The 23,653-nt window shown below is 37.3% G+C and overlaps 2 protein-coding genes across 3 annotated transcripts; one reads left to right on the top strand and one right to left on the bottom strand.

Annotated features, from left to right (window-relative positions):
* The first annotated feature begins 650 nt into the window (after positions 1 to 650).
* LOC119993428 (myosin-17-like) lies at positions 651 to 16,862 on the top strand. Of its 2 annotated transcripts, none has more exons than XM_038840577.1 (39): positions 651 to 970; positions 5,078 to 5,206; positions 5,572 to 5,715; positions 5,845 to 5,990; positions 6,068 to 6,224; positions 6,368 to 6,426; positions 6,808 to 6,967; positions 7,088 to 7,237; positions 7,337 to 7,473; positions 7,576 to 7,722; positions 7,959 to 8,060; positions 8,133 to 8,190; positions 8,282 to 8,383; positions 8,563 to 8,600; positions 8,752 to 8,878; positions 8,961 to 9,131; positions 9,484 to 9,615; positions 9,761 to 9,870; positions 10,103 to 10,163; positions 11,006 to 11,183; positions 11,390 to 11,595; positions 11,766 to 11,885; positions 11,985 to 12,083; positions 12,204 to 12,425; positions 12,761 to 12,900; positions 13,041 to 13,158; positions 13,242 to 13,292; positions 13,391 to 13,471; positions 13,604 to 13,774; positions 13,876 to 14,031; positions 14,118 to 14,324; positions 14,835 to 14,972; positions 15,060 to 15,130; positions 15,220 to 15,319; positions 15,399 to 15,455; positions 15,547 to 15,603; positions 15,704 to 15,784; positions 15,933 to 16,015; positions 16,130 to 16,862. In XM_038840577.1, exons 1-39 carry the CDS (start codon positions 968 to 970, stop codon positions 16,251 to 16,253), a joined length of 4,593 nt encoding a protein of 1,530 aa, XP_038696505.1. In that variant the 5' UTR covers positions 651 to 967; the 3' UTR covers positions 16,254 to 16,862. The 2 variants fall into 2 exon arrangements, with proteins under 2 accessions (XP_038696505.1, XP_038696506.1); XM_038840578.1 differs by lacking the exon at positions 651 to 970 and adding an exon at positions 5,277 to 5,505 and having other exon boundaries at positions 5,077 to 5,206.
* Positions 16,863 to 17,070: 208 nt separating this feature from the next.
* LOC119993430 (glycerophosphocholine acyltransferase 1-like) lies at positions 17,071 to 21,026 on the bottom strand. The gene is made up of 8 exons (XM_038840580.1): positions 20,713 to 21,026; positions 20,519 to 20,638; positions 20,318 to 20,375; positions 20,117 to 20,217; positions 19,386 to 19,481; positions 19,210 to 19,303; positions 17,788 to 18,025; positions 17,071 to 17,669 (listed from the first exon to the last, which is right to left on the bottom strand). The coding sequence occupies exons 1-8, from the start codon at positions 20,794 to 20,796 to the stop codon at positions 17,306 to 17,308; spliced, it is 1,155 nt and encodes a 384-aa protein (XP_038696508.1). The 5' UTR covers positions 20,797 to 21,026; the 3' UTR covers positions 17,071 to 17,305.
* Between the last annotated feature and the right edge of the window lie 2,627 nt (positions 21,027 to 23,653).

Raw genomic sequence — 23,653 nt, forward strand, 5'->3', positions numbered from 1 at the left:
GTTATTGTAACAAAAAAAAGTTCCGTAATTTAGCTGTCTGATAATGGTGAAACCAATAAGGGACAATTGTTTTGTAGGTTATGGTCACAATGTGTATAAACTTAATAATATTATTTCTAATATTTTATAAATCAAGGTTATTTTTATCTATTCATCAAACTATTGTGCGTAAACAACTTATAATATTTTAAAAATTGTGTAAAGTTAATATCTTAGTGATGTGTAAATAAAATTTATCTATTATATTTTGCTTTGCTTATTAAACCACATCACGTATTTGTGGATGATGCTAGAGACCCGCAAAAGTCTTTCAGATCTATGTGACATTAAAATAACAATTGATTAAAAACACACATATAAAACCCGGTTCACATCCAACATTTCATATTAAATAAGGTATTTTGGGGTCACTTTTTTTATCTCAAGGGCATGATCTTTTGTATAAATAGAGAAAAGGGTAATCACGTAAATAACAGCCAAAATCTGCCCAAAAACAGGGGAATTAGGAAGACAGGGGTTTTAGTTGTCGTTGATCTCGGTCTAATGTCGGTTTTAGAGCTAAATCCACTGTTGGTGGCGACCACTAATGCTCTCTCGCTCTCCCTGGTTGGACCCCACTTGACCAGTCTGTCAAGTTGAAGAGAGAGAAACAGAAGAGAAGCTCTGTTTTTCACTTACAAAATCTTCGCCTTCATTTTGTAGAGGGAGAAAGAGAATTTTTCTTTAAAAAAAACCAGAAAAAGAAAAAGCTTTGAAAAGGCGAAGGGAGAAACAAACCTCGGAATCACTTTTGTTTGCTTCCGGTTGGTGCCATCGTCACCAGCTCACCAAAGTTCAAACAGCTTCGTTTCTCTTTCGGAGTTGTCTGTTGAAATTGCAGAGCCTCTATCGGATCCGAGACACTGAGTTCCGTTTCTCTCCGACTCGGTGGCGTATCGGATGAGTTAGATCTATTTGTACGATCATCATGGTAAAGGGGACTAACTCTTTCTTATATCTATTGATTTCTTTGACTGGTGGATTTGCTGAGCTGAAAATCAGATAAGGAATGGAGTATCTGTTTTGGTTGCTGTTTGTTTTTGGAGTTATGTTTTGATAATTTGATGCTTGAACTTGCAACTCAGTTTGTTTCAGATTTTGCTATTGTGTCGAACTTTCAATTTTTTGACAAGAAAAGGGGATTAGTGTTGGCTTTTATCAAACTCTTTAGGGAATTCTAGCTGTTTTGTTCCTTTCATGCTTGAGCTGTAGGGCATTATGCCAAAGATGGGGCAAGGCATAGATATTTGGAAATATTTAGTAATTATCAATTTTGTAGCAAAGAAAAACAGGATGGTTGCATTATTAATGGACTTGGCACTTGGCACAAATCATAATATCTGTTTTATGCTTTTAATAATGGGATTGAAATTGTCCAAAACGCTAGTAGGTCGTGTTACAATAGTATGTATGACATTTCTATAAGCTAAGTGGATGCAATAAGTAATGAGTGATACAATGTATTGACAGTGTAAGAACCTGTGATGGGCTTAGGCATTACTCTATATGAACCATCTAACAATTGTGGTAGGTTGAATTACTGATTTTCGGATGCCTTAGTTGGTTTTGCTAGTTTGCATTTGGCAATGATGAGTGAATAGCATAATACAAATGAATACCTTATGCAACATGCTTTCCAATCTTACTTTAATGTTAATGTGATTATAGGATCATTTTGTTTGAAAAATAGGGGACATCATATTACTTAACAAAAAGATACAGGTTTGGCATATCTCATTTGTGCTATATTTGATAAAAGGATAAGGAAAAGCGCTAATGTAGTAGAGGAAAAGAGTTAAAGTGCAAATAGCAGATATAATTTAATACCTTATGCAATCTCAGTTTAAAGCTAATGGTCTTCTAGGATTATTTTGCTTGAAAAATATTGGACATTATTTTTATTCAACATGAAGGTCAAGTTTAACGCTTCGCATAGGCACTATGTTGGGTAAGAAATGGAGTATTTTTTTTTTGTTGCTGTTTGTTTTCGGATTATGAATTTTCAATTTAATTTCCTTTGAATTATATTATCGTGTCAAGCTTTGAATGTTTTATAACAAAAGGAGATTTATGTATTGACTTTTATCGGACGGTTTTGGGAATAAACGCGGCTTTGTTCCTTTCATTCTTGAGCTATAGGACATTAGGACATGATGCCAAAAATGATACAAGGCACATAAATTTGGAATATTTAGTAATTATCAATTTTTTCATATAGAAAGGCATGTTGCTTGCTGCTTGCATTATTAATCAACCTGGTTCTCGTTTCAAAGTCATAATTTTAGTTCTTTACTTTTTATAATTTTAGTTCTTTACTTCTTATAATGAGATTTTAGAAGTCCAAAATGCATATAAGTTGCCCCGGCATACTATGACTTCCATTTCTACAAGGAAAGTGGAGGTGATAAGTGATGCAATGTATGAAACGAAGTAAACTTGTGGCGGGCTTGGTCATTACACTGTGGTGAACTATCTAAAAACTCTAGTAGGTTGAATGACTGATTTTCAGATCCCATTGTTGGCTTTGCTTGTAAAAGGGTAAAGAGAAGTACTAATGTAGTAGAGCTGTAGAGGGAAAAGAGTTAAGGGAACATGTCTAATCCTTGTTTGGCTGGAACTTAGAAGGGCAAATGGATATAGAGAAATATGATGAGATTACACTTTTTCGGTGGATTGCATTCCAACACATTTGAGTTTATGGCCAGCCCCTGAGTTGCGTTCTCTCTCCACTAGGATACGCGACTCAAATTAACTTTGTGGTTTACAATTCGGACCCACATGGTAGTGGAATGAGGATGTTAAAAGAAATTAAGACTAAGAGATAATGTTATAGGAAATTACATTAAGCATGGACAAAGATAGTTATGAAATGTACAAAGTAGCCGGAAAAGAAGTTAAGAAGATTATAGGAGAGCACGTCATAAAGCATTTGCTGGGTTATATAACAAGTTAGATTCAAGTGATGGAGAAAAAAATATTTATAGGCTAGCTAAAATACGAGAAAGCAAACCTAGAGACCTAAATCATGTTAAATGCATCGAAGATATCAATCATAGAGTTTTGGTAAGGGATGTAGAAATTAACGAGTGGTGGAGAAGTTACTTCAATGAGCTGCTTAATGGTGGCCATGGAGCGAACATTGAAGATCGCTCCAGAGAATAGGGATCCTTGGCATGTAAGACATATCAGGGTGATTGAAGTGAATGAAGCCTTAAGGAGAATGAAAAGGGGTAAAACCTTGGGACTTGATGGAATTCCAATTGAACTGTGAAAATGCGTAGCAGATGTAGGTATAATATGGCTAAATGAGCTATTTAATCAAATTATAAAACCCGTAGGATGCTTGATGAATGGAGGAGAAGCACTATAGTCTATAGTACCTATATAGAAGAACAAATATGATTTCCAAAGTTGTAACAATTATAGGGGCATCAAGCTTATGAGACGCACATTGAAACTTTAGGAAAGAGTTGTGGATTTAGGTTGCAAGAAATGAGATTATTAGATCTAATGTAGAAATAGCCACACGAGGAAAATAGGATAAGAAATGAGATTATTAGATCTAAGGTAGAAATAACACCAATTGAAGATAGGTTGCGAGAAAACCTTGTATGAGCATGTACAACGTAGAGAGAGAGGTGTGGTAGTAAGGAGAATTTCAAGAGAATTTATATAGGAGAAAGTAGGAAGTGACGAGAAAGACCTAGAAAGGCAGGGCTTGGGTAAGTAGGAAAGGACACCGCCGTTCCAATATGATATGTTTACATCCCTTCTTGCTGGCCTGCCTTCGGAGTATGAAAGCTTTGTCACCACGGTGAAGCTTCAACAACCAATCCTAGATAGAAATGAATGCAAACACAAATACAAATCCACGTAGTGGATTGCCGTTGATTTTCTCATAGACTCATATAGCTGAGCCCAAACTTTTGGGACAAAGGCTTAGATGATGACGACGACCTTATGAGTGAGAACCAATATTGTAAAACAATAACTTCACAATTTGAACCGTATGTGATTCATTTCCTTCCATTTTTACCAAATACGCCAAATAATAGAGAGATTTCCTTCCTTAGCCTCTTTTTTTCTTCCCTCCAACTTTTTCATCATTTTTAATCAATGAGGCAGTAGTAGTATCATATAGATCCAATTTTTTTATTAACATTTCTCCTGTAAGGAAGTGTTATGACTGAGCGGTAAATATTTCTACCTTCAAGCCTACATGCTTTGTAAGTTATTTTTTTTGTTTTATTATTATTAAGGCGGGATGACTAATTGGTGCTTACCATGAGCTTGTGGATGGTAAACTCAAGAGTTCTCTCTCTCTCTCTCTTAAAAAATTTATTATTAAGGCGGGAAGTGGAAGTGGAAATAGTCGAATTAGTTAATGGTTTGCTGATAGCAATTACAGTTTCCAACCGCTCTTTCTTCTTTTTCCTCATTTAGCACTAAGTTGATTTCGAATGCAAGGATCTAACTGCACTGTTTCTTGTTTAATGGATGCCCCACTTGCATAATATGCCGCAAACCTGATCAAGCAATGTAACTGTTAGGATTGGCTTATCTTATGGAGGAGCTTTAATTTTCAGACCACCATTACCTTAGTGTTAGCCTAACAGACATGGCTTTTTCTTCTTGAGAATTTACCACTGTTTAGTTTATTAGTTCCTACTTCTTTACTACTTTGCAACAATGTATACAAAATAGTTGCAATAGCAAATTTTGTCGGGTACATATCTTTGACTCTACTATATAAATCACTTTCTTGTTCAATGTTGATCTATTTTATTAACAACCCTTCGTTGAAATTTTAGTTCTGTATGATGTGGTTTGCCATTATTTTTTGCACATTCTCCCATTCTGGGAGTAAATTATAAGTTGGGATTAAGAGGTTGTCAAGATCTTGGCTCTCTACTAGTATTTTCCTTTTAAGTTTCTGTATGTTGATGATCAGTTTCATATGTTACTTGCATCTAAAACTAAATATGTGTGCGCTCTTCAGATATCCTCGTCACTTTCTCATCAGCTCTTATGTTTGCAGGGTGCACCTGATAACATCATTGTTGGTTCTCATGTATGGGTTGAAGACCCACAGCTGGCTTGGATCGATGGAGAAGTCTTTAAAATTAGTGGTGTAGAAGTTCACGTTCATACCACCAATGGGAAAACTGTGAGTTTGTGCTGTTACATATGTTGTTTCCTTCTCTATTATTTGAATATGTTTCTGGTTGTATTTCTAGGGGTTTGTATGAATATACCTGTGAGCGGCAATTACACATATAGTTGGAAATACTATTGCAAAAAACTCGTGCTTTGGGCAGCTAAGGAAAACAGTGCTAAGTGATGCCTGATGTCAGCTAAATACTTCCAGTGATATTCTTTCTTAATTTTTCAATTGAAGTTCATTGAACTGTTTTAGGCGGTGCTTTGGTGGTTCAGCGTTGATGTTAACATTTTTTTCCCTCAAAGGCATAATTTCTCTCTCTCTCTTTTTTTTGTTTATGAGTCTCAACTTAATCAAAAAAATTACTACAGGTTGTTCCAAATATCTCGAAAGTTTTTCCAAAAGATACTGAAGCTTCTCCTGGAGGTGTAGATGACATGACGAAGTTGTCTTATCTGCATGAACCGGGGGTTCTGCATAATCTGGCTGCCAGATATGAACTTAATGAGATCTATGTAAGCTACTTTCAATTTTTTTCTTCACAATCTCAGTTGCGGAAGTAGATTTGATTGTATAAGTTGTATGTGTGTGATTTTATTTACAGTCTTACAATGTGAAGTGCTAACCTTTGTTATCTTTCTCAGACATATACCGGAAATATCCTGATTGCAATTAACCCATTCCAAAGATTGCCGCACCTTTATGATACGCACATGATGGAACAATATAAAGGAGCTGCATTTGGAGAGCTAAGTCCTCATGTCTTTGCAGTGGCAGATGTTGCATACAGGTTAATTTAATTTACTCTATGATTCCTCACCCCTTTCTCCATTTGGAGTTTACTGATTTCTGTACTTTGTGAAACAGAGCAATGATTAATGAGGGAAAGAGCAACTCAATTCTGGTTAGCGGGGAAAGTGGTGCTGGTAAGACCGAGACAACAAAGATGCTTATGAGATATCTTGCATACCTAGGAGGTCGATCTGGAGTAGAAGGACGAACTGTCGAGCAACAAGTTCTAGAAGTAAGATGAAGCTATCATTTATGGAGTGAAATTGTTGGTCTCTAATGTTCTTTTGCAAAATCTGCCATATATACACCAAATTTTGATGTGATTGAACTGTGGCCTAAAATGATATTTTCTTTTTAATTGGTCAATCTCAACAGTCCAATCCAGTTCTTGAAGCATTTGGCAATGCCAAAACAATTAGGAACAACAACTCAAGGTGAGCACACATTTTCTTGATAAGGATTTTGCAAAAACCGGCACTTTTGCGTGTGGTCTAGTCTCCGACGATGAGCCATAAAATGAGGCTGGGTCATTAGTCATTACTAACCATGTCATCCATCAATAGCTATGTCTTTACTGATTGATTGAAAGTAAAATACTTGTTAATTATTTCTATGAGAAGAGAGACATTATTCCTTGATCATTATTTTTTCTTCTTTTGAATACTTTCTGAAAAAGTGTATCGACAGCTATGATATACTTTTCTTAGTTTATTTTCCCCTCCGTGATATAATCTTCTTGATGAATTTTGGTGCATATATTTTTACGTTAATTATTTATGTTTATGTAGTTTATCTGATAATCTTTCACAATGCAGTCGTTTTGGTAAATTTGTTGAGATTCAATTCGACAAGAATGGGAGGATATCTGGTGCAGCAGTAAGAACTTACTTGCTCGAAAGATCTCGAGTTTGCCAAGTTTCAGATCCTGAAAGAAACTATCACTGCTTTTACTTTCTTTGTGCTGCACCACCTGAGGTATTAAGATTTATTTTTCCTTTACATTGTGCTTAGGTATTTATGTTAGTTTGTGAAACTGTAGGGATACTTTGCTTGTTTCACCAGTGATATATGATCCTTGTCTTTCATAATTTCCAGGAAAGGGAGAAGTATAAGTTGGGAAATCCAAAGTCATTCCACTACTTAAATCAATCCAACTGCTATGAGTTGGATGGAGTAGATGACATGGGAGAATATTTTGCAACTCGAAGAGCTATGGATGTAGTTGGAATCAGTCAGGAAGAGCAGGTTTCATCTTGATGTATTTTTTTTTCATTTTTGTTTATAAATAGTATCTGCTTGCTGGTTTACTCATATTTTTAATTTTGAATAAAAATTCCATTGCAGGAAGCGATTTTTAGGGTTGTAGCTGCAATTTTGCATCTTGGAAATGTTGAGTTTGCCAAGGGAGAAGACATAGACTCTTCTGTCATTAAGGACAAAAAGTCTAGGTTTCATCTCGATGTCACAGCCGAACTGCTCGAGTATGACTCCTAAACTCCCTTTGTGCATTTTGCACATTTTTTATCCCTTGATGAAGGTGATATTTGAATCATGTTCTTTCAATTACCTTTGTTTTAATGTAGCTGTGATGCTAAAAGCCTAGAAGATGCTTTGATAAAACGTGTGATGGTGACTCCCGAAGAGGTTATCACTAGAACTCTTGATCCTGTAGCTGCTATGGGTAGTCGGGATGCCTTAGCCAAAACAATATATTCTCGATTGTTTGACTGGTAAAGTAACTTCCTGAACATCACATTTCTCTTGCTCTCTCACATACACATACTGCATGCTTGTTGCATGTGTACACTACCATGTGTTTTATGTTTTTCCATGAACATGTCAAACAATTAATGACAAAACAAACATAATGTAGAAATCAAGAAATACTCGTTTTGTTGATAAAGTTATTTGTCTACTATTTATAAAGCGTTGGAGGTTTTAAGAGATCTTTATCTGTTACCTACAGGCTTGTGGATAAGATTAACGTTTCAATAGGACAAGATCCAAACTCAAAATCGCTAATCGGAGTTCTTGATATATATGGGTTTGAGAGTTTCAAGTTCAATAGGTAAGATGTTAACTTTAAGCGTTATTTGTTATTTGATATTTCGCATTTAAGCTAACATGTTCGTGCAAATAGTTTTGAGCAGTTCTGTATTAACTTTACAAATGAAAAACTGCAACAACATTTTAATCAGGTTTGCTTTATCTTCAGTTGGTTCGTATGTGCAGTATTGGAAACAATTCTGCCAGTGTTAATTCTGAATATGGGTACATCTATATTTGCAGCATGTTTTTAAAATGGAGCAAGAAGAATATACAAAAGAAGAGATTGATTGGAGCTACATAGAATTTGTTGATAACCAGGATGTGTTGGATCTAATTGAGAAGGTGTTTTACTCTCACTTTCTGTGCTCTATTTAATTTCTGTTGTGTCCATTATGTGTTTGATTAAACTTTGTTGTGACCATCGAAAGTCAGCTTAATTTCCTTTCTTAACCTTTCAAATTAGACAATTTAAAATGCTTCCGATTCATATGATTGAAAATGTTTTGTCCAATCTTTTGCAGAAACCTGGGGGAATTATTGCACTTCTAGATGAAGCCTGGTATGCTTCTATTGTTCAGTTTCTGTGTTTCTAAAGTATATTACATACCTCTACTGAAGGCTATATATTTCCCAAACAGTACTGACGTACTACAGTAGATGCTTTTATAATTCAAAATTTCTTGTGTTTTTATTGCTTCATACTCACACAGCATGTTCCCGAAATCCACACATGAAACATTTGCCCAGAAGTTGTATCAGACATTCAAAAACAACAAGCGTTTCATCAAACCTAAGCTTTCTCGTACTGATTTTACAATCTTTCACTATGCTGGCGAGGTAAATATGTTTTAGCTGATACTTATGTTGAGTTTCCTCGTACTTTCTAATGAACTGGAAATTTACCTTTTTGTTTACCCAGGTTAAGTATCAGGCTGATCAGTTTCTTGACAAAAACAAAGATTATGTTGTGGCTGAGCATCAGGATCTCTTGATAGCATCAAATTGTCCTTTTGTGGCTGGTCTATTTCCTCGGCTTCCTGAGGAATCATCAAAATCATCAAAATTTTCTTCCATTGGTTCACGCTTTAAGGTATCATTGAGTTACTTTCTTCCCATCCATTACTTGTGGTGTGTGCTTTTGATAGCAACTATCAAGATCAACAGAGGAAATTGAAAAAAATTTATTAGCTGACAAGCTGAAGTTTTGCTTTTTGAACCATCGGAACTGCTTCATAGATGTGTATTGATTTTGAAGTATGGTAGTGCTCTTCTCGAAAAAGGATATATTAAGAAAAATACTCCCGTACCAAATTTTTTGCATGCATATAGCTTAGAGAAAAGGCTTTTATGACGATGATGCTTATTAGTTGCTTATGACATTTATTCTAGGACTTGAGATTTTTGCTTTTTGACGAAGATTGACATGCATTCCCAAACTGCAGCTTCAACTTCAATCTTTGATGGAAACATTGAATTCAACAGAACCTCACTATATCAGATGTGTAAAGCCAAATAACGCTCTGAAACCTGGGATGTTTGAAAACTTCAATATTATCCAGCAATTACGTTGTGGTGTGAGTATAATTTTGTCTTATTATTTGATAGACACGTATTTAGTGTTCACTTATATATTAGATCTTAAATTTAGCTTTTAAATCCTCATCGTTTTGTTTGTTTGTGGTATCACCCCCTTCCTCCCTTCCTTTTATTTATATTTAGGGTGTCCTAGAGGCAATCAGGATCAGCTGTGCCGGGTATCCTACAAGAAGAACATTCTATGAATTTCTTCACCGTTTTGGTGTTCTAGCTCCCGAGGATTTGGAAGGAAAGTAAGTAATAAAACTGTTTCATTTCTAGTTCTTGTGGTTTCAGAAACTATTATGGATATGTGTTTTTACAAGAAGCTCTGCTTTTTGATCAATTTGGTTTGGGTACCTAGTGCCACATACAGTGTTTCTTTCTCTGCCTTACTCCTTGCTTGACCTTCCCCTTCCCTGTCCCAGCTTTCACTCTACTGCATATTGCATTTTTGATCAAGTGTTATCATCATTTCCTGTACAGCTATGATGACATGGTCGCTTGTCAAAAGATTCTGGATAAAAGGGGATTGAAAGGCTACCAGGTAATGGAAATGTCTTGTAACTTGTTATCGCGATTCTACTTGAGGCTTGGTACCCTTGGGATTGTTGAGCAGACTTTCCTTACTTGTTTAACCCTGTAATATATGGTTGGAGTGAGATTAAAGAACAACGAGGTAGAGCAGGAGAGCCAACTTTGTTAAAAAAAAATTATGTATAGGATGTGCCTGAGGTGCTAACCTATTTAATCAATATAAGTACATCTGTCCTTCCCCTATCCACCTTGCGTCCTCTGAGAGCCTTATGCATGGGAGTTGCTTATCCATGGATTATTGCCTGTGCTGTAACCCATATTTACTGCCAACCATGGCAGAAAGGAGATGGATAAAGTCATAAAGAGTCAGCATTAGGCAAGTTCATGATGGAGGTTTTTTTAGTGAATGTATTGATGGAAGTGTCTTTGGAGAAGGTTTGACCAGGACCCAGCCCCATTTAACCACCGAAGTCCTCCGTTCTTGTCCTTGTGGGATGCAGTTTGGTTCTATACCTAGCCTACTGTCTCAATATTGTCAGTATTACTTATTTAGTAGTCTCATGGATCTTTAAAAAACTTTCAAGTACTTACAGATGTCAATGCCATCGGTTGCATTGGACATGAGCAAAACCTGATACAAAGTTCATGAAGATTTTCTTTCTTGGTCTTCCTTTATGCTATTTTTTTTCCCTTTGGTTTCAATCTGTGTGTGCCTGTGTGCAAATCTTTGAACTCTGTCTTGCGTAAGTAAATATGGATAGAGTAGTCTTGCTTTTGACGCATCTTGCTGGTTTTTTGGTTAGCTTCTGTCTTCAGATATCTTACTTGCATGCAACATGATTTTTTATGCAGATAGGCAAAACAAAGGTCTTTTTAAGAGCTGGTCAGATGGCTGAACTGGATGCAAGGAGAGCGGAGGTGCTTGGGAACGCAGCTAAAACCATTCAAAGACAAATTCGCACCCATATGGCATGCAAGGAATTTATTGGATTACGCAAAGCTGCTATTGTCTTGCAATCTTACTGCCGGGGTATGCTTGAGTTGTCTGCACTACCTTTTTTTTGTTGCTGATTCTACATTTTGATAAATCATTGATTGCTGTAGATAGTGACATGGCATTATAATTGACTATGCCTATACATTTGGATTTGGTTTTGTTAGTGTCTTTACTCTTTAGTCTGTAGAAATTTTGAATCAGATAGTAACCCCTTTTTTTGGTTTGCTATTTATCATTAGGTGCATCAGCTAGAACTGTGTATGAGCAGATGCGGAGGCAAGCAGCAACAGTGAAGATTCAGAAGATTTTCAGGCTACATATTGCCAGGAAGTCCTACTTAACACTCTGTTCATCTGCAATCACGTTGCAGACAGGATTAAGGGCAATGACAGCTCGCAATGAATTCAGATTCAGAAAGCAAACCAAGGCTGCAATTATTATCCAGGTTATACTGCTGTGCCTTTCCTGATCATACTGTTTAGGTTTGAGGTGAAGCCATGTGAGTTCCAAATGCAATTTGCATGAGTGCTCTAGTTAACGCGAATTGATTTCATTTTTCTAAATTTTTTTTTTGAAGAATCAATAATTTGATTTCACTTTTCCTTTTTCTTCTAGGCATATTTGCGTCGCCACATTGCGGACACATATTACAAGAATCTCAAGAAGGCTGTCATAGTTACTCAATGTGGTTGGAGGCGTAGGGTTGCTCGAAAAGAGCTCAGAATGCTAAAAATGGTTAGATTATATCCCTTGGCTGTGGTTACATTCTTTCTTGTGTAAATGGTATTTATAATGGAGAATTCAGGTGGTAATCATTACTTTTAATTCATTCAGGCTGCAAGGGAAACGGGAGCTCTTAAAGAAGCAAAGGATAAGCTAGAAAAGCGTGTGGAAGAACTTACCTGGCGTTTACAGTTGGAGAAGCGATTGAGGGTAATTTATTGTTCTGTTCCGTAGCATATTAGCAGGCTGCAAATTGTTTGGTCAGAGAAACTGCATCGTAGGCAACAAACTTCTGCAAAAATTTCAAATGTTCTCAACTTTGATTTGCAGACTGATCTAGAAGAGGAAAAGGCCCAAGAAATTGCGAAGTTACAGGAAGCTTTGCGTGCAATGCAATTACAAGTTGAAGAAGCAAACTCGAGAGTTATCAAAGAACGAGAGGAAGCTCTGAAGGCTATTGAGGAAGCGCCTCCTATTGTTAAGGAGACTCCTATTTTAGTTCAAGACACAGAAAAGATTGATTTGTTAACAGCTGAGGTGGATAGTTTAAAGGTAGGTACTAAATTTTTTGCTTCAAATTCTGCGTTGAAAAAAAGGCTAAGGCATTTACAATGATTGGAATATCGACAACAAGAACAATTTCAAAAATATATATCAATCCAAAGTTTGTAAGTGGTTGAGGTTTTCTTTGGCATATTCTTTTAACTTCCATGCTGGGCTAGTTCAGTGATACGCAGAGGCTCTAGTGTGTTCGATTGAGTTGAAGAATCTATCATAACTTGTTTGCTGGGATCCCTGAACAAATTTGTTCTGGAAAATATTAATAACTGAGTGAGAGATCACATTGCAGAATTTATCTGACCATATGAACTCTTATAAATGCACAGGCTTTGCTGCTGACGGAGAGACAGGAAGCAGAGGTGGCAGGGAAAGCGTCCAAAGATATTGAGGTCAGAAATGGAGAGCTTGCTAAGAAACTTGAAGATGCTGAGCAAAAAGTAGATCAGCTTCAGGAATCTGTGCAGAGGTTTGTGAAATCATGTGCTAATTCAAGTAGTTCAATATTGAACTCCACTAGACCCACCCACTCCCTTCCCATTGGGTAAGGGCTGTGAGTGCATTTGATAAACCATAGCTATTTGCTCACGGCTGATACTTATAATTCAGGCTAGAAGAGAAACTCTCTAACTCTGAGTCAGAGAATCAAGTACTTCGTCAGCAAGCACTTACAATGTCACCAACTGGAAAGACCTTATCTGCACGACCAAAGACGGTGATTATTCAGGTATATATGGAATTCTGGTCTCTACTTATCATTGATTATCACTCAAAGGCTTCAAAAAATTCATGCTGTCTATGACTTTCCAGAGGACTCCAGAGAAGGGGAATCTTGTGAATGGAGAAGTGAAGGTTGCAACAGTAAGGAGCATAAAGTGTTCTCATAAATGCAGCATTGGCAGTTCCAGTATCAGAACTTTAACTAAAGTGTATTGCTTACTATCTGCAACTTGTCTCAGGACATGACTCTGGCTGTATCTAATGTCCGCGAGCCTGAATCGGAGGAGAAACCACAGAAATCGCTGAATGAAAAGCAGCAGGTAAGTGATTTTGGCTTCCACGATAGGCTGTAATTTTGATAATTTGCTCTTTTCTGATGCTATCCTGTACACCTTTGGAGGTCTGTTCTTTCTTGCTAATATATATTTCTTGCAATCTGTATTCTGGTTCAGGAAAACCATGAACTCCTGATGAAGTGCATATCGCAAAACTTAGGATTCTCAGGGGGCAAACCTATTGCTGCTAGTGTCATTTACAAGTGTCTTCTCCACTGGAGGTCATTTGAAGTTGAGCGGACTAGTATTTTCGACGGCATCATTCAAACAATAGCTTCATCTATAGAGGTAGCCTTTATGCAATCTTGCTATGAAATTTGTAATCCCTTTACATTTGGAGTTGGTGCATACCACATCTTACTAATGTGTCATTCTTTGCCTCACTGTAGGGCCAGGACAATAACGATGTATTAGCCTACTGGTTATCTAATTCATCCACGTTATTGTCGCTGCTCCAACATACACTCAAGGCTAGTGGAGCCGCTAGCTTGACGCCTCAACGGCGTAGAACATCATCAGCTTCTCTTTTTGGGAGGATGTCTCAAGTGAGAATTAACCATTGCTAATACATGCATCAGGTTCCTGCAGTTTTTAATTCTTCATATTCTTTATCTTCTCATTTCATTTCTAGGGTCTACGGTCATCTCCACAAAGTGCTGGACTCACCTTTTTTAATGGCCGAGGACTTGGACGACTGGATGACTTACGACAGGTTGAGGCCAAGTATCCAGCATTATTGTTTAAGCAGCAGCTGACTGCTTTCCTTGAGAAGATATATGGAATGATAAGAGACAATCTGAAGAAAGAGATCTCGCCTTTGCTTGGATTATGTATTCAGGTTAATGCCAATCTTTCTTTTTGTACATGCTACAAATGTTGTTGCCTCCTCCAAGAAGTCTAAAATAATGAGAAAATTAGCGAAGCTACGAGAGTAATGTCCAAACTAGCAATTACCTTTGGAGTTAAATGCCAACTCTTATTGTGAATACAGGGTGGGAACTGGTCCTGAATCCATGTACTCAATTACTGTGGGAAAAAAGACCAACTTAGCATAACTAGATGAGGATTGTAACCCAAACTACAAGAATTATATAACTAACCCAAACTACAAAAATTATATAACTAGGTTAAACTCCCGGAGGTTGCTGGTCAAGAAAAGAAAGATGAATCCTTTAATGTCTTGTACATGGCATGTCTGCTAACATGCAGCCCTGGAAAGTGGAAACATAAATGTTGAACGATCTTCTATTTTTTATTCGCAGTGGTCAAACTTCCAACGTAGAGTAGTGATACATCTTTTTCTCTCCTTATTTCTGGTGTGTTTTATTATTTTTCCAAACTGATGCAGGCTCCCAGGACTTCACGGGCAAGTCTTGTGAAAGGACGTTCACAAGCTAATGCTGTTGCTCAGCAAGCTCTTATTGCTCATTGGCAAAGTATTGTAAAGAGCTTAAACAGTTATTTGAAGACAATGAAAGCCAACTATGTGAGTTAGAAAGTAGAAACTTTAGTTAGGAAGTCAACACTTATTTCCTCCTTTTGGCAAAAGTGTCACTTTTTTGTCTTCCGGCAGGTACCTCCCTTCTTAGCTCGGAAAGTATTTACGCAAATATTTTCATTCATCAATGTTCAGCTGTTCAACAGGTAAATGCACTTTAAGTTTAGTAGCATAATTTAGTGATAAATTTCCCCTTTCTTTAATTATAAACACATATGTATGTCCATTTGTGCAGTCTTCTTCTTCGACGGGAGTGCTGCTCATTCAGTAATGGAGAGTATGTCAAAGCTGGTTTGGCTGAACTGGAGCAGTGGTGCTGCGAAGCAACAGAAGAAGTAAGCACCGTGCTAATCCTTTATACTCGTATTCCCTTATGCATTTCATGTCAGTAACCCAAACTCTTGTTCTGTGTAGTATGCAGGATCAGCATGGGATGAGTTGAAGCATATCAGACAGGCTGTTGGGTTCCTGGTAACATTTGTTGCTCCACATTCTTGTTCTAGAACCAATTGTTATCATTATTGCATAATTTGCTAACCAACCTTTCGTTCAATTGACACAGGTTATACATCAAAAGCCCAAAAAGACTTTGAATGAAATAACAAAAGAACTTTGTCCTGTACGACCTTTTCTCTTCTAATCTCCTTGCTCTTCAAGACTTATGTCTTTCCTATATTCCCTTTTTATTTACGAACATTGATTGCTTGTTCCTTCTTCAGGTGCTTAGCATACAACAGCTTTACAGGATAAGTACAATGTACTGGGATGACAAGTACGGCACTCACAGTGTGTCTTCTGATGTGAGTTGATATTAGTTTGCAATAATGTTAAAATCTGTGTGGACCTAAAAACGGTGTTAAATATGTCTATTCTTTTTGTTGCTCTATCTCCCTGTTCTCTGGTGTCTGGAAATGTGCATAACATTCTAAAACTTCTCTAATATTGCAGGTTATATCTAGTATGAGGGTTATGATGACTGAGGACTCGAACAATGCCGTTAGCAGTTCCTTCCTGCTAGATGATGATTCAAGGTAGTTATTTCCAATACCGATATATTTATAAATAACAAGTCTTGATTATGTTGTCTTTCAACATTAACAAAGTTCATAAGCTTACCTATGATTTATTTAATTATAAATTTACAGCATCCCATTCACTGTGGATGACATCTCCAAGTCAATACAAAAAGTAGATATAGCTGAAGTGGAACCTCCCCCCTTAATTCGCGAAAACTCAGGTTTTGGGTTCTTGCTTCCACGGGCTGAGTAATGCTCACGGTGAAGGTTGTCTGGTGCCCGATATTTACATCCTGTCCGCAAGGACACGTGGTACTGTCTATCCAATCAGTCCATGAGCAAACATAACCCCCCCCCCCCCCCACTTTGTATTCCCTGCATCCATATGTACAAATACCCTGCATCAATCGTCCGGTCGATTCATTGTTTCCCTCAAGTTATATCAACATGAGGGGGGTATTAGTTAAGGAGCTATGTCACCAACTGGTGTGATATGGAACTATGAACAAGGGGCATTGGTGGCCTGTAACTTGTTCATGTCCAAAAAGGCTTCCTTCATATTTTTTTTTCATTTTTTAATTATTTTCTTGGTTCCGGGTTCATATAATCCGTTGTTGGGTTTTAAGTTGTGGTAGGTCTTTTTTCTTTCAGGGGTATAACTAAAATCAGCCGCATTTTATAGGCAATTGTTTGTTGTATTGAATAGCAAGTTGTATCTAGTGTTTTTTTTATGTAAATTTGTAGTCTTGTTTCTTGTTGGACGTACTGCCAACTTTTTGTCTATATTTTCTTCCACCCTGTACATGTGAAATTTGGGCATGGATATGAAAAATGGTCTGGAATTTTTTACCTGGTTAAAAAATTAGGATCTATATATATATATATATATCTTCATTGACAGCTCACTATGATTGAATTTTGATGTCGGAAATACTTCTTAAGTTCACAAACAGCCGCTTAGCACTGCAGTGAGCTGTCCAAAGAAGTTGAACTGGGTGGTTCTTCAGTTATTTAAAAAAAACGGCCGAGTAGAACCCTTATATCCATTTAACATGGTGCACTTCTAGGTATGCGATCTAACAGGCCATCTTTATTTTATACTGCAAGAAGTAAACATACAAGTTCCAGTTTCAAAAGTTAATTTACAGCAAGAAGATAAAGTGACTCTCCCTGATTCAACTATAAGTTATGACCAATCTAAACAAAACAACTTTTCTTGATACTTTCTAAAGGGAAACCATTACAATTGAGCAGCAGAGCTTCTTTGAGAAACTAAGAGAGTTCTAGGAGCTAACAAAACAGCTGTTAAGAAACAGAGACTTCTGCAGAACTGCTGGTCTTGATTGTATTCTCCATCCCAGTAGAGGATTCATCTTGCTGATCTTGTGCTGGCTGCATTTCTGATTTCTTCTTCTCCTTAAGAATCACCTGCTTTGGCATCACCTCCAACAGAAAGCTTCCACCATTCCACACGGCAGCAGAGATCTTGAGAAATTGGAAAATCAAATGCAGTTCATATGATAAGAAGATAGGTACTGTGAGTGCCATGGTTGCCACCGTAAAGACAGCTTGCAGCAGAATGTACATTAACATGCGATTCTGATCCCCAAGTAAACCGCTTAAGCGCCACCACAGATTGTTTGCTTTCTGCGCTTTCTTGGAGAGCTCCCTATCAAACAGAGAAGTTATAAGAAAGTTAGCAAACAAGTCAAACTGATAACAATGATAAAAAAAGAGAGACTAATCTGAATAGATTGTGCCGCGACACATTGAGAGAGAGAGAGAACCTGTAAGAAGTCATTACTTCAGGATCCCTCAACAGTCTCTGTCGACGCAGGACATTGACAATGAGAAAATATAGAGCCTGCCACAGCGTGTAAGCAACTAAAGGAACCAGAAAAAGCCATGTGAACAGGTAGGATTTATCTTCCACGTATGGCCATGAAACGCGGTGAGAAGTTCCTTCAGGGTGCATGGCTGCAAAAGTCTCGGGATTCCACCATCGTACGGTGAAAAAAACTAGTCCTGAAATAAAATTATCAGTCAGAAATAAAATTGGCAATACTTGCCAAAGGGCCTTAGAATAGAACATAAATGTCATACTGTCACTAAGAGATGCTCAATTTACAAGCTGGAATCAACTATTTTAATGGGTTCACCACTTTAGTGAAACATAAAAGGAAGCATAATAGCTCGGCAAGTTGGGCATAAAATGGCATTTATCAGAAGTTACTTCATCTTGATAAGATTGGCTGAAAACTTGGTTGAGATGTCGAATATCACCTAAAAAGGACAAACCACTTGCAAACAAATTATGTGTACTATGGTAGTTTTGGTTTGGCAGAGGTTGGGGGGTTGGGGATGGGGTGTCTCACGGTGTTCACGGGATTAATGCCACGAAAAACTGCAGATCACTACATTAAAGATGATTCGGAATCCAACCTTAGCCACCATTTTCACTAATTCTAACTCTTAGCAATGCACTTAGCAAAAAAATGCTGCAGATGTCAAGCCGTGCACTAAGATCCCCTTTGCAGTCTGTATTTTCAGGACAACCTCACTGGGGCATTAGTCAATCAAACCGATAATTTAAAATATTTTTTTTAAAAAAAGGTCAACAACACACGCTCCGGCAGTGGGCATGGTTGGGAACAATGAAGATGTACAAAGACCTTATCTCTACATATTCGAGAGGCTGTTTCCAGAATTGAACCTGTGACTGCTAGGTTGCATCCTTGCAACTCTACCACTGGGCCACATGTTCACCGGTAATAATTAAAATACTTATCATGCAGAATTTGTTTGTAGGATATTGAAAACCTGCTAGAGTAGAAGCACAAGGTTCAGCATTATATGGATTTGCTGGACTATAAATAAACTATGTTTGAGGGAAAAACTTAGCTCATAAAAATTCACCAATAAGATCCATAATGTTCTGAAATCTGAATTATGCAACAAAGATTGCATTGGATGTTCCTGACATCTAAATTTTCTACATTGGAAAATAAGTAGTAGATCAAAATGATATAGTAAGCACATAATCTTATGACATATCACTCAATAACCCACAATTTGACTGTTATAAAAGATAAAATGCAGGATCTTAAATCTTCTAGTGTGCTTAAAACATATCAGCCTCAACAAAAACACATTACTCTAAAGTACTAGTTAAAATAAATGGGAATCAGAAAAAAATAGTCCCAACTCACCAGGTAAAAGGTGGATAAGGACACTAACAAGCTTGTCGAGTGAATTAAAAACCAAGCTACAACGCCAAATAATGAGTGCCCAAGCTAACGGTCCCTACAGCAATATTTGGTAACTCAATAAGTGGCCAAACTAAATCATTTTAATTTGAAAAAAATAACTCAAGATTCCTTCCCACCTCAGCGAATGAAAAGCAAACCATGAAAAGTTTTTCATTCTTTGGATATAGTAGAAGGTGAACCACGAAGATTGTATTTGCATAGTAGCAGAAATCCTGAGACACAAGAACAGTTGTTATTTTGTGAGTACTCATCTCTACCAAAGTTATAAATGACAGAAGAACTTAAAAGTAGAAGCTAAAGGGACTGATGCCTGGAAATAAGTCTTTTAGAAAAAGAAAGCACTTCAAGGCAGGAATTCATTTAGCAGTTTAGATTGGAGGGTGGACATACTCAAAATTTAATGGATGTAGAATGTCCCACCATGCTGACATTCTAGAAATAGAAAACTGATATTTGTTTCTTATCTCACACTGGCTGAACATTTTGTAGACTATAGAGATATGACCACTGCAAAATCTTGAACATGTGTAAATTCATACTAATCTCTTATTTTATGGCAACCACTTTACTTTGTATAGATATGACAGCTTTAAAACCAGTAAAAATCTCAGGTCTTGTGTTGTGATTTCAAGAAGGTCTACTAGACATGCCTTCCCTTATACCTAACATGCGTTTTACTTGATAGCCAACCCACTGTCATAACTTGATGCTAGAATCGTAGATACCATAAAAGCCAAAGAGAAGACAAGACATGTCTGCCAACATTTATATATAGAATGACCAATTGACACATAGATACAATAGCTTAGATACACTAAATATTTGATCACAGTTTGGCTGAGCTTACCAGAAGATAGTAGTGCCACTTCTTGAACCGATAGTATATCCATCGAAGAGGAACAAATATAACATAGAACAAACAGTATACATAAGGAATATCTTGGGGTCCTGCACATGGAAAAGTAAACCAACCAAAAAGCAAGCCAATCAATAGTTTCAATAAAGTAATTGTTCTCATGCATTCATAAATCACAGTTGTTATACTCACTTGCTCCCAACAGAAAGCAAAATCCTCCAAACCCAAGAACACCCATAAGATGAGTCACCTAAACACATTAGAGGAGAATATAAGAAGGATGATCATATCGGTATTTTCAAAGTAACTGTTTTTAAATAAAAGGGTATACATATTCCAGGGAAATAACAATACAAAGCCTAAAATCAAGCACAATAAACATAAAAAGCAAACCTTGTTAATAAATCTCTCATGTTCCTCAGCCTGTTTGGCAATCTTAACCGCATGTTTCGATAGAATCTCTTTCGTATGAACCGCTTGTTTGGATAAAATCTCCTTTGTTTGCGCCACTTTCTACAATAAATTAAACATACCCAGATCACAAAAACAATCAAACCCACAAAAACCAATCAAAAACCAAAACCCACCTTCGATGGATCCTTGAATCTCCTCTTCACCTTGTCAAACGAATCCCCATTTGTCTCCTCCATAGACTCGTCGTTGCTCGACATATCTCGCCTTTTTTTTGTTCAAAGATATAGATATTGAACAGAGAGGCAGGCAAACCGCAAATGAGAAGGAAAGGTGGTGGCTTTATATGAATAGAGAAAAATGAACGTATTGAAGAGAAGGGACATAAAGCTCCGATTGATTCCGAGGTTTTCTAGTTGTTTTCTGGGGATAATGATCTGATTAGCTTTCCCTTCGCACTTTCGCAGTGTGCTAATACCTGATTAATGTTAAAAAAAAAAAAACACACGAGATATCGCAGATCAAGGAGGACAAAATGATGAGAATGGGAGATAGCCTGGTTGGTCTGGTTATCTGTCCAGGACTTTGAGGTCCAGGGAAAAAAGCACAAAATGGTAACATGGCCGTTGTGGTGGCCTTCATGCCCCTCGAACATGGCTACCAGGGGTTGGGATTTGGGTAATTTTCCATCCACTGTGATGGCCTTCATGCCCCTCGAACATGGCTTAGTGTGTGTACCTGTGGGTCTTTCAAAAAAAAAAAGCACAAAATGGTAACATGGCCGTTGTGGTGGCCTTCATACCCCTCGAACATGGCTACCAGGGGTTGGGATTTGGGTAATTTTCCATCCACTGTGGTGGCCTTCATGCCCCTCGAACATGGCTTAGTGTGTGTACCTGTGGGTCTTTCAAAAAAAAAAAGCACAAAATGGTAACATGGCCGTTGTGGTGGCCTTCATACCCCTCGAACATGGCTACCAGGGGTTGGGATTTGGGTAATTTTCCATCCACTGTGGTGGCCTTCATGCCCCTCGAACATGGCTTAGTGTGTGTACCTGTGGGTCTTTCAAAAAAAAAAAGCACAAAATGGTAACATGGCCGTTGTGGTGGCCTTCATGCCCCTCGAACATGACTACCAGGGGTTGGGATTTGGGTAATTTTCCATCCGCTGTGGTGACCTTCATGCCCCTCGAACATGGCTTAGTGTGTGTACTTGTGGGTCTTTCAAAAAAAAAGGGCACAAAATGGTAACATGGCTTAGTGTGTGTGACCTGTGGACCTTTCCAAAAAAAAAAAACACTTGTGGACCTTTCAAAAAAAAAAGCACAAAATGGTAAGACGAATCCCGGAAGATAATTGGCTTAGCGTGTGTGTGACCTATGGTCTTTAAAAAAAAAAAAAAGCGCACAAAATAGTAAGACGAATCATTCGATTTTTATAAGGCCGTGTTTCGAGATACCTTTTTTCCTATGACTATGATCACATATTTGATTTTTTGCATTAAATCTGTAAAAGTGGACATGTGTATGGCTCTACTTGAGTTCTAAATGTGAGTTTGAGCTCTTGACCTCTTTGTCAACAAGAATGTGATATCAACCCCATACAATTGGCAAGTTGATGACAATAACATTAGCAAATATGTATGTATATCAATAAACAAAAATCGTTGTTATTTTGAAATTGACTATTAACTTTAATGAAGTCCAAAATGCGCTCAGTTTTGTGACGTATCAAGTATTCTGATTATTGTTATGAAGTGTATTTTCGGGTTCATCAAGATGATCTACACATGAGAACGCATAAGTTAGGAGTGTTGAGGGTGTCCTTGAGAGACCTTTCCGACGCTCAAGTCAATAAGCTATCAATTGGGGGAGTGTTCAATGCTCAAAATTGTCTCTCAAGTAGCAACTATGAGTGCAGGATTTAAAATCGTTTACCTGTAACTGGAGGTCCCTTTTGTATGAGTTTAGAGAGTTCTAATTTTGGTTGGAGAATATCCATTTCTTCCTGATTCTTAGGAGGATTTTGAACAACGTCAATCCATCCTCATTCCTTTCCACACTTCTTGAGTGGAGGATTTTGGCTCCTCTTGATGTTTGGGTCACCAGGACTTCCGATGTGACTCTACTCGATTGTCCAAGGTGGCATCTCCTCTCGACCATATTATTTCGCATGCATTGTCTAGCGACTCTTTTATTAAAAATATATAAGCTAAAATTATTTTGTAATCTAGTAGTTAAGAGATAATTTTTCCTTATTGGAAATGTAAGTTCGATGACTGCCGAGCTCATACATACAAATTTCTTGCGCTGCTATCGCATCCAAGGGGCAATGGCAATGATCAACAACACAACTTGTGATTTCTCTCTCTTGGTAGATCATAAAATCCGGACCGTTCATTTAATGAAATAAATGTCGGCACAAATAATTGGTAGGGAAACAAAGCAGCATTGACACGTCCTCGAGGTGTATTTATCTATACACTCACATGATGCCACGTGTATGATAACGTGTGTCTCCTGCAGCTCTTACCTTTCCAATCGTAGAAAGGTACGTATCTTACCGTATCAGTATCCATTCATGTGCATCTTACCTGGCTCGCGTTTCAAGAAGCTTTGCTGCTTCTAGAAGCCCAGAAAGAACAAGTTATTGGGGGTGCCCGGGACCTGCTGTAATAAAATTACAGCAGGTCCCGCTATAATACACTTTAGAGGTAGTAAAAATTTTTATTTTTATTTTTAAAAATCATAAATATGTAGTATTTTTCATAACGAATCCAACGGTATATTTTTTGTTTCAAACAAAAATCAAATTCATCGGGATCAAAACATTGAATATTTTGAGTTTATATCCGATGGTCTAGAATTGTCGTGTCTTTTTCATGTTGAATTTGATTTTTGTTTCTAACAAAAAATATATCGTTGTGTTCATTGCGATGAATATTACATATTTATGATTTTTAAAAATAAAAATAAAACTTTTTAATGTTAAAAAAGCATATTACTGTGGGGCCTGCTGTAATTTTATTACAGCAGGCCCCGGGCTCAGTTATTGGGAGCTGCTATAATCAACATTTCTAGCAATTTTGAACATTTATATTATTTTAAAAATAATAAAA

The sequence above is a fragment of the Tripterygium wilfordii genome, chromosome 23 (assembly GCF_013401445.1).
Source record: "Tripterygium wilfordii isolate XIE 37 chromosome 23, ASM1340144v1, whole genome shotgun sequence".
In the NCBI taxonomy this organism is placed as follows: Eukaryota; Viridiplantae; Streptophyta; class Magnoliopsida; order Celastrales; family Celastraceae; genus Tripterygium; species Tripterygium wilfordii.